General features: G+C 40.3%; 1 protein-coding gene across 2 annotated transcripts in view; it reads left to right on the top strand.

The window, feature by feature from the left end:
- Positions 1-17,155, top strand: part of EPHA6 (EPH receptor A6) — a 785,056-nt gene that overhangs the window by 339,976 nt on the left and 427,925 nt on the right. For both annotated transcript variants that reach the window (XM_054973550.1, XM_054973551.1), the window contains exons 4-5: positions 8,884-9,039; positions 15,033-15,368. In XM_054973550.1, the coding sequence (XP_054829525.1) occupies positions 8,884-9,039; positions 15,033-15,368 (492 nt within the window). The remainder of the gene's footprint in view (positions 1-8,883; positions 9,040-15,032; positions 15,369-17,155) is intronic.

Below are 17,155 nucleotides of genomic sequence, written 5' to 3'. Positions count from 1 at the left end.
GGAGTCAGCCCTCTAAAGAAATGCACTGTTAAAGTCCCAGTTTAGCATTCAGAGGCAAAGCAGCCCCTTCACTCAGCTAATTTGTTGCTAGGAGACAAGTTCTGGAAAGAGAGCTCAGGTTTTCATAGGCAATGCCATCTATCACATTAAAAATCATAGATGTTGAGGGCTGGTGTGCATTGTGGTTGAAATGTCAGAATAGAACCTGCAATGACCAGGTTGGAATCCCCCACTCAGCCATGGAAGCCATTGCTACACTTTGGCAGCAAACCAAGGCAAAATCCCGTTTGAAAGTGACCTAAGATATTCCATAAAATAAGGTATGGAAAATGATGCATGCCATGAGATGAGCTCAAAAGAGGCTCACGGGGAAAATAGACTTTCCAGCCTCAACATATGTAAACTTGCACCATCACAGCCGTAGTGAATTAAGTCTTTGCTAAGATTTTCATTCAGACTAGCTAGCTACTGGAGACTTCCAGGATCCTCACAGAGAGCATGGCAGATAAAATAACAATTTTTAAAACTTCTAATTCCATGCTACGATAAAGTCTGCTCTGCCAACCTTTGCTAACTCACTACTGAATCCTTCAGATGATTGTTCACATGATTATGACTCACAATTAGTTAGTTAGCCACCTTTAAGCCCTACAGAGAAGGGATGTTGATTTACAATTTTTTCCTAACAAAAAAAGTGTTTTCATATCAAAGTGTTTCATATCATTCATTGATACCAATCATTTTCTTTTCCATCATGCTCATACACTTTTCTGTAGTCATGAAAATTATACATTTACTGTAAAAGATTATACAAAATAACATTTGTGGTACATGTGGCTTACATGTTACTTATCTTATTTATATCACAATTTTTTTCTGATCTGGGTCTACTCTTGGATGTAAAAGCTGCAATTACTGTCTAATTACTATCTCCTTTACAGGACTAGCATCATGATCTGTCATTATAATTAAAAGGTTTGGGGGGGGGTGCACTCTAGGGTCGCCATGTCCCCTTACCCTCCTGGCAGAGGAAGGGGAACCCAGCACTCAAGATGACATCACTTTCAGGAGTGACATCATCACACAGGCCATGGGAATGCTCCCGCACTTGGCATCAGGCTGATACTTAAAGAATCAGCCTGTTTGGGGCCCAAATGACTCCCAAAATCTTATAAATTGCACAGGTCAGAGGAGTGCAGGAGCCTCCCTGTGCAAGGACATTAGAAAGTGAGTGCTAGGTCCCCCTTCCCACCAGGAGTGATGTTGTTGCATTGCACCAGGAGCACACCCCAGAAGGCCCATTCTTCAATTTTCTCCCCTCCAGCCAGGTGAGATGTGGAAGGGGGTGGAGGCTGGGTGCGGAAATCTCCCACCTCCACTGGGGGACCAGCAAGCCTAATCCCCTCATATTTATAAGATTTTGGGAGCAATCATAATAAAAATAAACCCCATGTCATTCAATAGGACTTACTCCCAAGAAAGTGCTCTTACTATTGCAGCCTGTGCCTTTTAAATAAAGGAGACATATCACACATTGGTGAATGTATTGTTCAATGTTCTTGTATTCTAATAATTCCCTGTAAATGGATTAGGGAGTGCCATTCCTCCCACCTGGGGCAGGGATCCCCTGCTCCCACCCTTCCCCCCACGCCCACTTACTTGGCCGGTGGGGGGCACACTTCCTGGGGTGGCCCCCGGGTGGCATGGCATGCCCCCGGGTGGTGCAGCATGCTCCCATGCCCACAGTGGCCCAATTCAGGCCAAAACACGCCCCGTAGCAGGCCCATTTCAAGCCAAATCATGGCCCGTAGCAAGCCAATCCAGCCCACAGGAGCGCTCCAAGGTGCCTTTTGACCTCACATGATGATGTCACTTCCTGGAACCAGGAACCAGGGGCACAGCAAGGTAGATGCCAGGCTCCCAATCGCCCACCAAGTGAGTCAAGGGATCTGGCAACCCTAAAATCGATCATTAGCATAGCATGTTAGGCAAGGCTACACCCTTTCTCCTTGAAATGCTAATTTTTAATTTAGAGAACATTTTTACAAGAGGATTATTAAAAATATGGCTGGTCCCATTCTTAAATGGAACCACTCATTCTACTACCTCAGAATTTCCCCATTCATTCATATATGCAAATGTAGATCAGACCTTAAATTGGTACAATCCCATCGAGTTATGTGATTGCACTGAGTAAGTACCACATCAATAAAAATAGTTAAATATCGTGTTACTCTTTTGCAAAGCAAAACATCTCTTTAAACTCGCGTGAGTTAGTCTACACATTAAATTAATACACAATTTGTGTTCTTGGTCATTTGAATTGTTGTCTTATGCCCCTCTCAGAAGTTGATGAGGCTAAAACTTATTTTGCTCTGGATGTGTGCTACAAAGAGGACTAAAAAAGATGTAGGGCATAGGAGAAGGGAGGAAGAAGTTGGCTGGCAAAATTACTAATGCTTCTGGACAGACATCTGTTGGGCATTTGGGAGACTAGACATAATATTCTACATGTTCTGTCTACAAGTAGGCCTTCTTCTTTTCTCTTGTAATTCTTGCTCAACTACTTTTTTTTTTTTGGTAAATAGACTATTGCAGAGTCTCTGATATTCTCTCTTCCAGATAAAAACAATTCTGGATCCAATTTTCTATTGCTCAAGAACTGGGAGCCTGAAACAATGTTTGTTTTCCTACATAATTCTATGTCATTCACTTTAACTTTACAACCAATTCTGGAAATGCATTCATTTGGGATATTCATTTCAGTCTGAATTTGCCTTTACTCTTGTACTTTTAAATTAATTGTTTTCTGCTGTTTAGGAACTCATTAATATGTTTTAAAGTGTTCAGTAGTAATTCTGGTGATACCTCAGAGAAAATCCTTGTTTGCTGCATATGGTTCATCTCAGTGTGAAGTTTTGCTACTAAAGATGGTTTCATATTGCCACATTTTAATGGACACTGAGATGCTTATTTCAGATTCTGATTACATATGCATTGGTCTGTTTAAAAAAAGAACTTGCTTATTTCTTTTCATCTGGAATCTGGCAATCAGCATTTTGTGCAGTTTAATTATTCCAAGCTTGTGATTGTTTGAACGTTCTCAGCATGTTATCATATTATATCTATAAAACTCTGATTTAATGTATCCAGTAACCACAATGGTCTCACTCTATGCCTGGCCTTATGGGTTTTCAGTAGGTTTGTAAAATTAGCCATAAAGCTTCAGCAGTATCTGCCTGCTATGAGGGCATAGCTGGCCTATTAGATATATTTACTTGGACTGGCGTTTTTTGCGGCATGAAATCATCTTAAACCTCAGAATGCTTTTCTGGTGCTATATCTTCCCATCAGGGTATCAATTGCACATTTGATTCTAATAAGCTGGGGAAATATATTAGAGAACATATGCCACAGATATTTATGAAATACACGGTTCACAAAGAAGAAGGAAATATTTACAAATGTTACATTTTAGTAACTATCTAGATATCAGAATCATTTACAGATATATTTCCCTGACCGGAAACAACAACATATTTTTCCTCCTCCCACCTGCCCACCTTTCCCAAGGTTATTTTTCTCTGTATGAGAAGTCTAATGGGCTTTGAAGTTACACAGCACAGGAATCACTGCTGCGGCTGCATGAACACTACCTTTTTGAAAAAAAAATAACTCCTGGCAATCAGTTGTTTGGTAGAGATTTGGTAGAGAGATTCCTTCCTTTTCCAGGACAACCAATTGGTGGGATATCAGCTATATATAATCAACACCAAATGTTGGATTCAGAAATGGAATTACACACTGTATTTGCATATTCATGACTTTCATCATGGTGGCTAAAAATGTTTTATAAAACTCTGATTTCAAATGTATAGATCAAGAAGATGCAGTGGTAAACATCAAGTAGTGTTAGCCCAAAGCCTGACCAGACCCTGCAATATAATCATGTTACTAGGGTTGCCAGGTCCCCTGACCACCTGGTGGGAGATCTGGGGCCCAGCTCCTACCTTGACCTTTTCCTTTCTGCACGCGTGTGCAGTACAGTGCATGCACGCTCCTGGCTTGTGCAATGACATCACTTCCTGGAAGTGACGTTATCACACGGGTCACTATAATTTTAGAAGTGTGTTCACTGCCCAAACAACATCTCTATAGAAAGACCTAGTCCTTCCTATACAAGTAACTAATGAATGCCTATAAGGAATAGTACTTTTAAAGCTTAGGGCTCCATAAGTATATGTTCCACTGAATGCAGCAGGTAAGCAAGCATTGGATTTTGCTAAATTTCCTACGCTATAATGGGATATCTTCTGGTTGTTGTGGGTTTTCCGGGCTGTATTGCCGTGGTCTTGGCATTGTAGTTCCTGACGTTTCGCCAGCAGCTGTGGCTGGCATCTTCAGAGGTGTAGCACCAAAAGACAGAGATCTCTCAGTGACACTGAGTGACCCACAACAACCATCGCTCTCCGGCCGTGAAAGCCTTCGACAATACATCGGGATATCTTCTGTTGTGATTTTCTCTCTTGTTTAATCCCCCAGAGACAGCTCAGCATAGCCTAAGATGCAGGGTCCTAACCTAACCTACCTCACAGGATTGTTAGGAAGATTAATGGAACCAAAGAGAATTATATATGTTGCCCTGTATGACAGAATGAGCTTTTAAATGAAAAGTTTACCAAGTGCAGAACCCAGAGAGTAGAAGAGAAAGCGTTAAAATGCTTCCTGAACAGAGAATGATTAATAGGCATCCCCTCTCTGTGATTGGCCAGTGAGAAGGTAACAATTGGTTCTGAGAGAATTATTGGAGGAGTTGAAGTTTGGAGTCTGACAATGCTCTATGTGAAGAAAAAGGAAGTTTGTCTAAACTGGGATAGCTTTTGGTTTCTGGAAAACTTTTAGTTAAGGAACTAAAGTGTGAAAGCCAGCACTGATTTACACAGACAAGTTAGAACTGGGAGTGTGTTGCTAGCAGACAAAGTGGGCAATGAAAGGAGACTTCCCTTCAGCCAAGTGATCAGGGTATGTCTTTGGAGAAGAATAATCCCTGCCCAGTGTCTAAAAGACCCTAGGTCTGGTGTAAAAAGCAAATAATACTGTGCTGAAGTCAGATAACTTAAGCTGTAAAGTGAAATGTATGAAGGAGCCTTGTTCAAATAACCTAAGTCTGAAACTATCAAACTCTCACTTTTAAGATCTGTAACTATTGAAACTAAGCTTTAAGAAGATTATTGTCCCTAATGTTTGTGAGGTTGCCCAGCTACTGCAAGCAATCTTAACCATTTTGGAGGGAAAATCTGCCTCACAGTGGGGGAGTGAGTGGGGATCACATCACACCCTGCAAACATATGAAGTTTCATATTCAGACTGGTATGGGAAATTAGCTTATTTGTTTATACAGGGAGTAGGAACAGGGATCTTTACCTAATGAGGTGACTGTGAGTAGCTGTGAGGAATGAGATTCAGGAGGAAAGGGAAATCAGAAACAGATTTTCAAGTTTTAAAAAGGCCTGTTGAACAATGACTGGGTAGTGGTGTGATTAACTTAAGAAAGGGCAGAAGATGACTGATATCCTGAGAGACAGTTTAGTATAGTGGTTAAGAGCAGCAGGCCTCTAATCTGGAGAACCAAGTGTGATTCCCCACTCCTCCACTTGAAGTCATCTGGGTGACCTTGGGTCAGTCTCAGCTCTTTCAGAGCTCTCTCAGCCCCACCCACCTCACAGGATGATTGTCATGAGGATAATAACAACACACTTTGTAAACCACTCTGAGTGGTCATTGAGTTGTCCTGAAGGGTGATATATAAATTGAATGTTGTTGTTGTTGTTCTGATGGCACCCATCTACACCTGGACAGTGTTGGAAATACATGGTTTATAAAGCTTAAACCTTTCAAGACAGTGGTGATGCTGGGAGGGAAGATTGAGATTCTGACATGAGTCAGCAGTGTATAATCTACTAAGACCCCTAGATGCTTTTCACATGTACTACTGCAAAGACAGGTCTCCCCCATCCTATAATTATGCCTTTGATTTTTCCTACCTAAATGCAGAACTTTACTTTTATTTTTACTGAAAATCATTTTGTTACTTTTAACCCAGTTTTCAAGCCTATCAAGATCACCATAGATCTTCATTCTGTCTTCTACTGTATTTGTAACCTCTCCTAGTTTAGTATCATCTGCCAATTTAATGAGCATTCCCTCTATTCCTTCATCCAAGTCATTTATAAAGATGTTAAACAGCACGGGGTCCAGGATAGATCCCTGAGGCACTCCACTTGTCACTCCTCTCCAAGAGGATGAGGAACCATTAACAAGTACTCGTTAGGTGCAATCTGTCAACCAGTTACAAATCCATGTAAGAGTAACAGGATCCAAACCATATTTTACCAACTTGTCAATAAGAATATCATGTAGAACCTTATAAAAAGCTTTACTGAAATCAAGATAAACTATGTCTACCGCATTCCCCCGATCCACCAAATTAGTAGCTCTCTTAATAGGGGATAGGGTTAGTCTGACACGACTTGTTTTTGAGGCACCTCTGCTGGCTCTTAGTAATCACAGTTGTCTTTTCTAAATGTTCAAGGACTGTCAATTTGATTTGTTCCAAAACCTTTCCACGTATGGACATCAAACTGATGGGTCAATAGTTACCTGGATCCTTCTTTTTTCTCCTGCCCAGAAGAGGGGAACAACATTTGTCTGCCTCTAGCACCTCACCTGTTCTCCAAGACTTTTCAGAGATGATAAACAGAGGCTCCACAATTACATCAGCAAGTTCCTTAGTACCTAGGATGCAATTCATCTTGCCCTGAGGTCTTGATTTCATTTAAAGAAGCTAGGTGCTTACGTACCACTCCTATGTCTATCCTAGGCTGCAATTCCCTTCCTTCATCATGTGTTCTCTTTTTGCCATGTTGAGCACAGTTCCCCTTGAAGACTGAGGCAAAGTACGAATTGAGTAGTTCTGCCCTCTCTTTATTACTTGTTTGCTTTCCTCTCCCTGTAGTAGGCATATTACTTCCTTATTCTTTTTCTTGCTCAAAGAACCCTTTTTTGTTGTGTTTAGCATATTTAACCTTTTTAATGCTCTTTCTACAAGCATTGGCAATTTGTTTATATTCATCGTTCATTATACGGCCCCCCTTCCATTTCTTAAATGTGTCTTTTTTTTAATTTTTAGATCTTTAGAAAGCTGTTTATGGAGTCATGCTGACTTTTTAAGGAAACCGTTTAGGAAAAATGGTTCCTCCCATTTTTCCTTCTCATAGGAATCATTTGTTATTGTGCCTTCAATGTCTCACTTTTAAGAAACTCTCACCAATCTTGAACTTGCTTCTCCTTGAATATTTCTGACCATGGGATTCTACTCAACATAGCTTTGAACTTGCTAAAAATTACAATCCAACCTATATGTCTATGTTCAGCATTTCCCTTATCCAAGATCTTATACTCCAAAATTACATAGTCACTGCTACCCATGGTGCCCATTATTTTTCCTTCATCAACCATCTTCCCTGTTGTGAGAATGAAGTCCAAGATAGAAGACCCTCTTGTTTCTCTCTCCACTTTCTGGAAGATGAAGTTGTCAGCAAGACAAGTCAGGAATTTATTAGACTTCACATTTTTTTGAAGAGTTTGACTTCTAACAGATCTCAGGGCAATTGAAATCTCCCATAACCACTATCTCTCATCTCTTTGAAAATGTTGTAATCTGGTATAGGAGTGTATCATCCAAGTCACCTGTCTGGCCTTATGGTCTATTGGCCTCCACCATAATATCACTATTATTTCTTTCTCCTTTTATTTTTACCCAGAGGGTCTCAATTGACCTTCCATATTCAGATTCACGTATTTCCTCACAAGTATATACATCTTTAACATATAATGCTACTCTTCCTTCCTTATTCCTTTAAAACATCGATCCTAATATTCCAATTGTGCGTCTCATTCTACCAAGTTTCAGTAATGCCTATTAGGTCATAGTTCCTTTCCTGTATTAAGACTTCAAGTTCCTTTTGTTTGTTTCCCATATTCTGCATGTTAGCATAGAGACATCGGAATCTGTGGTTTATGTGCCTAGAGTGCTTCATATTTGTCCTTACCTGTACATTAATGGGTCCTTGCACATATGCTTCTCCCCACTCATTATTAGTGGTCTTATCACTAATAATTGTCGTCATACTAGTTTTGGGGGGTTTGTCTCCCTCCCCCACAGGATTTAGTTTAAAACCCTCCTTATCAGATTTGCATGTCTCCTCCTGATACACATTTTGTACTATCCCCATTAAGTGCAAACCATCTTCTGGCAGAAGTACTTCATCGCTAAAGTGTAGTCCATGATCCAGGAAACCAAACCTTTCCTGCAAACACCATCTGTGAGTCAGTTATTTATTTCCAGTATTTTGCTCTCTCTTCCTATACCATGGCCATCAATAGGAAGAAGTGATGAAATCACAACTTGTGCTCCAGGTCCTTCAGCTTTTTACCCAAAGGCTCATAGTCTCTTTTACTGCATTCTGGACTGTGCCAGCCAATATCATTTGTCCCTACATTGATGAGCAAGGAGGGATAATAATCTGTGGGTTTGATTAGTCTTTCCAGCCTTTCTGTCACATCCTGAATGTATACATCCCGTACAAAAAAATAAAACAGTTATACTCAGGGGCATTGGGAACAGGAGAGCCTGTCCTTTTTTTTCTTTCACACCCACTGAAAATCAAGCCAGTTCTTGTCTGTATATCCCTTTTATTATTCCATTCCTTCACCATATTTGAGCATGATGGAATGTTGGGAGAGTAAAATGGAATTTTGAGAACAATTTGTTTCCATGTAGATAGATATTTTAAATATCTATTTGTTTTCTTGTTTTTACAGCTTGCAGGTCAGGATTCTATAAAGCATTTGCTGGAAATATAAAATGCTCCAAGTGCCCTCCACACAGTCAGACTTTCATAGAAGCAACATCTGTATGTCAGTGTGAAAAAGGTTACTTTCGGGCTGAGAAGGATCCACCAACTATGGCATGTACCCGTAAGTTTGATCCATACTGGTGTTTGAAATTCTTCCCTTGGTGCTCATGCTCTCATTATTTCAGCAGATAAAAATAGCACCTATTTTATATTCCACTCACAAAACTAAACCATGAGAGCATGTTTTCATTAATCAAGAATGCAAATCAGATTTTCGCATATTCCCTGTGCTCCTTTATATAAGTAAAAAATATTCCTTAATCTGAAGTGCCTTTAAAATAGTATTGGATGAAGCATTAATAACCTCTCAGTTGTTCATTCACGGACCAAATTTCAAATTTGGAGGCCAATAAACATTTTATATAAACATTGCACAAAACATATATTAAGATGATAACGAATATACCATTTCTGACAAAAATAGATATTAAATTTCTGTGCTATCTTCAGGCATATTACTATCCAAAATATCCTGACATATTGGCATAAAATTTTACTATCCCAAAGAGGGGGAAAGAAGAATCATATTGTCATACTCAGGTATATTTGAAACTTTTAGCATTTGTATCTTAATTCCGTTTTTCTTAGTTATAACATAAAAGTTATGAAAATGAATAGATCCATACCAAATGCTTACATGAAATAAATTAACTGTACTAATTCTCTTGAAAACACCCCAGAGAATTCTCAACCCCTTTCACTGATACAAATATAAACACGAGGCATAGACTTTAGAATGGGGCATCTGGCATAAATGGCCAATTAAAACAAAATTAAGCCATTCCAATTCCCATCAACTATCCCTTACAGCAGTCCTGCCTGACTAGTCCAATTGTTTAAAAAGTCATCCAAAATTTCTTCTATAGAACCCAATACAAGGGTCAATAAAGTCTGGGCAACATCCAAGCAGTTACAGAACAAAAAGACCAGTACCAAAAAGATAAAGTTAATAAACACAAAGACAACTATTTTAATACTCAGCATGGGAAGTCACTTGGAAATCTGGATCAAAACCTGGCTAGGAACCATGTCCCCCACCCCCATACCTTGAAGGCATCTCACCCTATAGGGAGATGTCATTCAGTCTAGTAAAATCATGTTTTCAGTAACATTTTTAGTATAGTGGAATAATGGATGAGTTACACCAGTCTATAACTCAGATACCTGTTCTGATTAGACATGGGCACGAACCGAAAAAACCCGAACCACCTGATTCGTGATTCATTGCTAGTCCACAAACCGGGACCCACGAACTTCCACAAATGTTTACCAGTTCATGAATCGGTTTGTGGTTCATAGTTCGTGGAATTCAAACACCTGGTGCTGGCTTCTGAATCGGTATGGGGTGTTTGAAACTGACAGCCCTGTTCTCCAGTCCCCTGAGTGGCAGGAGAATGGGGCTGTCAGTATCACCCACCCCGCACTGGCTTCAGCCCATCGGCTGAACCCGGCGTGGGGTGAGTGAAACTGACAGCCCTGTTCTCCTGCAAGCGGCGTGGGGACCGTTCATCCCTTCAAAGTCTCCCCCCCTTTCTCCAGCCGGCTGGAAAGGGGCAAAGTTTGAAGGGAAGAAAGTTCCCCACACCACTTGCAAATGGCAGGGAATGTTCCTTCCTTCAAAGTCTTCCCCCATTCCTCCAGCCAGCTGGAAAGGGGGAGAGAGCCAGCTGGAAAGGAGGAGCTGACAGCTCCCATTCTCCTGCCACCCTGAGCAGGAGAATGGGACCTGTCAGTTTCACTCACCCTGCACTGGCTTCAGCTCATGGGCTGAACCCAGCATGGGTTGTGTGAAACTGACAGCCTGGTTCTCCTGCTGCCTGGGTGGCAGGAGAACGAGGCTGTCAGCTTCACTCAACCCACACCAGCTTCAGCCCATTGGCTGAAACCAGCGCAGGTTGTGTGAAACTGACAGCCCCGTTCCCTTTTGCCCGAGCAGCAGGAGAACAGGGCTGTCAGCTTCACTCACCCTGCACTGGCTTCAGCCCATCGGCTGAACCCAGCGTGGGGTCTGTGAAACTGACAGCCCCTTTCTCCTGCCATCCTGGGCAGGAGAAGGGGGCTGTCAGCTTCACTCACCCCACACCAGCTTCAGCTCATCGGCTGAACCCAGCACAGGGTCTGTGAAACTGACAGCCCTGTTATGCTGCCACTTGGGTGGCAGGAGAAAAGGGGCTGTCAGCTTCACTCACCCCGCACTGGCTTCAGCCCATCGGCTGAACCCAGCACGGGGTCTGTGAAACTGACAGTCCTGTTCTTCTGCTGCCTAAGCAGCAGGAGAACAGGGCTGACAGTTTCACACACGATCAGCGGTGCCAGCCTGTTTGGCTTTACAAACTGCTGATGACTCGCACAAACTGGGTCAAAAAATTGTGGCGTTTGTGGAAAACACGGTCCCACAAACCGCATTTTCATGAACCACGAATCGGCCTGGTTCGTGCAGTTTTTTTGCTTTGTAGTGTGATTTGTGTCCACCTCTAGTTCTGACTCAGAATAGTATACAAATTGTTACATTGACGCTAGAAGATATGGCTTAGGTTTAAATAATCCCACGACTTCATACGTTTGCTGATTTAAAGTGAGTGCCCAATTACATATTCAACCTCTTCTCCAATGTTGGTGTGGACCACTGGATTCCTAGTCTTCCAATAGCTTCCTTACTGGGGAGACCCAATCTTGTCACCCAGCCATAAGCAGCCATACTTACTGCTTTTGACTAATCAGGGGCCCAATTGGCCTTCCGACTTTTGTTTGTTAAAAGGCAAACATAGCACACCATTTTGAAGTCAAGGAGATTTGAGCTTCCAATACAGAATAGACTATGCTGCTCAATGAAAAATATCAGAAATCCCATACTTACACCAAAGTTTTGAGGAGTGTTCAGTGTATCTCTCTGGCATATTGACAGTGCATGCTTTTCCATAAAGCAAGTTATGCAAGGAATATGATACTTGCCTACCTGTACTACACAACTATATTCCACTTTACAGGATATCTTACTGGTATAAAAGGGGCGGCTCATGAGAACTTCAAAGGAAAGGGAAATCTAATTTTACCATTCCCTGTAGCTGCTGGCTCCAGCTCCAACTTTACTTTTCCCTAGCAGATAGCTCACTTCCCCTCCCTACTTCCTACCTCCTTGCCTTAACTATCTTCTCCTTTTCATCCTCCTGGTCCTGGCCACTAGCCGCAGTGTATTTTGTGACTGCCTTATTAGATTCCTATTGCACAAAACTGGAATAGTTACAATATTCTCCATCTGTAGTTGAAATACATTAATAATTTACAGTCATCAGTGCTCTTCCTTTCCTAAATAAAATATATGGCACAAGAAATCCTCAAGTATATTACACACAGATGTCTGGGGAGGGGGGGAGGTTATGGTTGCAAGGTTTCTTTTTCTCAATGTGACATATAATCTATGCATAATTTATAAGTGATAACAAAGCAATCAGGCCACATTCATAAAAATCCCAATGACACCTAATTTAGCAGAATCCGAGGATTAGAATTAATTGTCTCCCTTTGTTCCAAGTTCTAAATCTTAGTAAATGATTCACTGCATGTCATTACAGCTTAATATTTGCATGAAATCACAGTTTAGATGGCATAATTTAATGGCAATTAAAACCCTATTTAATCGTCATGCAAATTGGCATAAGAGCCCTTGAGTATGAAGGGTGTCTATTTCTTCAGTATCTGCAGGCGGACAGTTATAAACTTTTAAACACTCCTACCTCAATTGATAGCAATTTTCCTATTCATAGCAATATCATTGATAAAAAAATCATATCTTTGTTATAAATAAAGTCCCAAATCTTGCGTGCATGGTTTTTTGCACAAAATTATTAGCAATCATAAAATATGCCAACAGAAAAAAAGAATTATTGTGTAGTTGTTCTCATCAGATGTAATCTGTACAGAATCATACATATACAAATGAAAATAAAGGTAGCATAAAGTTGTGTCCTCCATAACGTCTTCCTTTAAGCCATGTAATGCTTTTAAACTAAAGGTTGATTTCAGCAATGCATTTCTTATCCAGACAAATAGCCTAATTCTATCTGCACACATTGACAATAATCCTAAAGTCAGTTTCCAAGAGGTCAGCTCCTTTGAATAAAATGGTACTTACTTCAAAGAAGAGCTGCTTAGGGTTTCTCCCATTATTGCTCTGATTAGACTAAGGAGTACTATGTGTGCAGAGCCAAGCTTCTGCATGCATATTCCTAGTTGGATAGGGAAACTGGTACAAAACTATTTCTGTTCTAGGTTCCCCCTCTCTAATCCAGCAGCTGGGGTCATGTGCAATATTCCCGTTTTAAAAAGTTAAAATATTGGAATTTGATTTTTCAGAAGATAAAATGAAGAACTGAATTCAGGCTGCTAACTGCAAAGAGTTGCCAGGTTCCCTTACCCTCCCAGCAGAAGGGAGAGATCCAACTCTTACCTTTTTGATGTCTTCTCAAACACGCGAAGCTTGCACATTAGCTCCCAGCACAGCATAACAACATCACTATCGGGTATGACATTGTCACACCCTTCTGGGAACATGCCCCAGGAGACCCATTCTTGAGCCTTTTCCCTGTACCAGCCAGGTGAGTGGCAGCAAGGGGAGGAAGCTTGGAGCAAGGGCTCTCCCACCCCCACCAGGGGAATGCCAATCCTATGCATCCTGCCCTTCTGTGCCAAAAAGCTGACTGAAGGGGAGGAGACTGCATGTATGATCTATCTGCTTTGCAAATACTGAGACTGGAGACAAAGTGTTAATTAAAAAACCACGGATATAGTCAGCAATAATCTCTGTGATCGTGTTGGAATGGATGAGCATTATGTTATGTAACTTGGCCCCTGGATGATTTCTAAGAAGGGAAATATATGTTACATGTGGGAGACTTCCACGTATTTTTTTTAGATTTCAGATTTTTCTGCAAACATGGGGCATTTTTCAGATGTATAAGATCTGTCTTGTCCATGGTGTCAGTCTCCAGATTTAAGTATCCTCACATTAGGGCCACTTAGCTATTGGTGCATAAGATACACCTGCAGGTAGTTGTATGGGGGGTTTAAAATAATAATCTCCATTCCAGTGAGGAAGATAATCTCAAATGTTCATCACCAATTTCATTAAACATGGTGCTAATTAACAATAGATGAACACACATTACAGGACTGAATGGCACAATACTTGTTTTTTCTCCCTATCAAACATTTTGTAGTTTTATTACCTTTCAACATTAAATTAGAAGGCCAAGAAAGTTACATTTCCCACCATCATCCCCAGCAATAAATGATGGTTTTGGAAGACTGGGATTGTAACTGCTGTGTTTAATTCTCTATTTTATTCCTTGCCAATGTAAGGTTTTGTGGTTTTTTGAAGGAGGGGGAATGGTGATTAATAGGAATGGGTGTGAGCCACACTCTCTTGAAGAGGGTTTGACCCTGTTTGAAATGGAATGCGGTTTTTGAATTAGGAAGACAGGTTTGCATTCCCAACCACTCATTCTTCCATTCATACTTTGCCAGCATCATTAGTGAAAATGCTATGTAGGTTTTGATGGCTTCTATGGCAAATAGAAGCAAAGCATCCCATAGTATTTCACTGAAGTCCTCAATTTATTCATGATAGCTCTTCAGAGATCTTAATCAAAATTCATGTCCTTGGTGCTACAAATAGGGCTTTTTGTTTATAAACATTAATTATCTTGCTTCATCTGGTATACAGGTCATCCAAATGAACTCCTTAATCTATCGAAATTCCTTACCTTGAGCTTGACTTTCTTTGTTTGTGATAAGTTCCGTTTTGAACCTGTCCTGACTTACTAGGAGCCCTTTTGCATTTTCTATGGAAGCAGTGAAAGAAGTAGTATGAAGAAGTTGGCTTCCTCTTGCTATACTTCTGAATTATCTCCAAAAAAGAAATACATTTTCCCCTTGTGTATCTCACAACAATGTCTAAATTGTATATATGTCTCCATCACTGAACAGTATTGTATGTTTTTTAAAAAATATTATAAACGAGCTGTAGTAAAAACAACCTGTTTTCCTTTGTCTTAGGACCCCCTTCTGCTCCAAGGAATGTTATTTTTAACATAAATGAAACAGCTCTGATGTTGGAATGGAGCCCACCAAGTGACACTGGAGGGAGAAAAGACCTCACTTACAGTGTTATTTGTAAGAAATGTGGATCTGACACCAGCCAGTGTGAAATTTGTGGAGGAGGGATCCGCTTCATTCCAAGACACACTGGTTTAATTAATTCCTCAGTGACTGTGCTTGATTTTGTTTCCCATGTGAACTACACTTTTGAAATAGAAGCCATGAATGGAGTCTCAGAATTAAGTTTTTCACCCAAACAGTTCACAGCTATCACAGTTACCACAGATCAAGATGGTAAGTTTGTGCTGTTTCTTATCTATAGCTTATCTGTAGCTTTGTATTCTATAACAAAGAATGTAAATACTACATTTTGTGAATTATCTCAGACAGTTCAGTGGTACTAACTAAAAAGAAAATCACTTTATCAGGATAACACAAAGTTTTCCAGAAATAATAATGGAATTTCGGTGCAAAAATACCATTCACTGAAAATAACATAATATTGATATATTCTTAATTATTCTTTAGGCATACCTCAGGTTTTGTACTTCTTTTGCTTTTTTCCAAAAAAAGCAGAACCTCACAACATTGACTAATGGTAAAACCCCCCAAGAATTATTACGTTCATTTTCATAATACTTGTGGAAGAGTAATGCTCAGTGTGAATTTTGTCCAAAGTATGTAGTTGTCAACCAATTGATGACAATGATAATAATTCTGTTGGCTTCATTATCCAGAATCAATCCACACGTGATGTATTTAGGAAATGTACTTCTATTATTTATTTGTTTGTTTGTTTAGCATATTTCTGTCCCTTCCATCTTCCATGGAGAGCAGGGCACCAAACTTTTTTCTCTCATCCTGCACTTTATCTTCACAAACAGCCAATTAGACAAAACAAAAACATTAAAGGAGCCATGCTGGATATGACTAGTGGTCTATCTGGTCCATCTTTCTGTTTACCTGGCATTACTATTCTGCCTGACTGTGGCAACTCTGCCAATACATTGTCATTCCTTCCCCTTTGGTGCCCTCTGATTTACTTACGTTAACTTCTAGAACTGTGAATACTATGTACTTGGAGATAATGTTGTTTTTAACTTCAGTGGGGAATGAATAAAATTTCTGCCAGTGCATGTTCTTATTTTGGAGGGAAAAAATGAAAAAAGCACCCTTCAAAGCACCTCTGTGTTGATGACAGACCAATAGGCATTGGACTTTGTTTAACTCTCTCATCACAACAAAAGGACAAGGTGGTGTACTACGTAATCTGCTTTGGGATTCTGAAGAGACAGAGTGTTCTCATCTAATTTTGCCATCAGGGTGCACTGGTTTCTTCTTAGCTCTATGGGTTTGTTTTACAAGAGATGTGTGGAGGTAGGATGCATTTTCTTGCATTTATAATGTATTAAGTGCAACCATAAAGCCTTATGAGAATACATGATAATATATTCACCAAATGATGTTATTAGTAATGTCACTCAAATATATGCTAAATAGTAATGTCACTCAAATATATGCTAAATATTCTGTTACACTTACTCCTACCTGTACAGGTCAGCCATTTATGTGTAGGTACATCTTAATTTTTGTATTGGTTAGGGTTAGGACAATATTCTAATATTTGTTATCTTATTGGCTCATAGTCTTTGACACAGATGTCTAGGGTTAGTTTGATTGGAAGATGCAATTCTGGGTCGGCTACCTACTTGGGGGAATTCCAAATTTTGCAGCCCCTTATCTCGTCCTTGTGCTTGTTCCCCTTGGAAGGACATCTTCTGCCTCCACTTTGCCCACTTCCCTTTTGCTACTGTTACCTTCGACGGCGCCATGGAGTCTCATCTTGGCAGCCTTGGGGCCTTCAGATAACTGAGGTCCATGGGCAGAAAGGAATGTTCCCCCACTTCTGCACTCTCTCCCTTTTTTTGTAGCCTTGAGGGAGATAATGCCACAGGTGGCTGACCCAGCTTGCTGCATAAATCAGTTTCTACAAAAGGCTCTCATTGTATTGATGGAATATAGGATAATATAACATATGTGTAATATTTTTATAGGTGCATCTCTATAAGCAGTATATTGTT

This window comes from Eublepharis macularius, chromosome 3 (assembly GCF_028583425.1).
Source record: "Eublepharis macularius isolate TG4126 chromosome 3, MPM_Emac_v1.0, whole genome shotgun sequence".
Classification (NCBI taxonomy): domain Eukaryota; kingdom Metazoa; phylum Chordata; class Lepidosauria; order Squamata; family Eublepharidae; genus Eublepharis; species Eublepharis macularius.
This window is presented reverse-complemented; position numbering and strand designations above follow the sequence as displayed.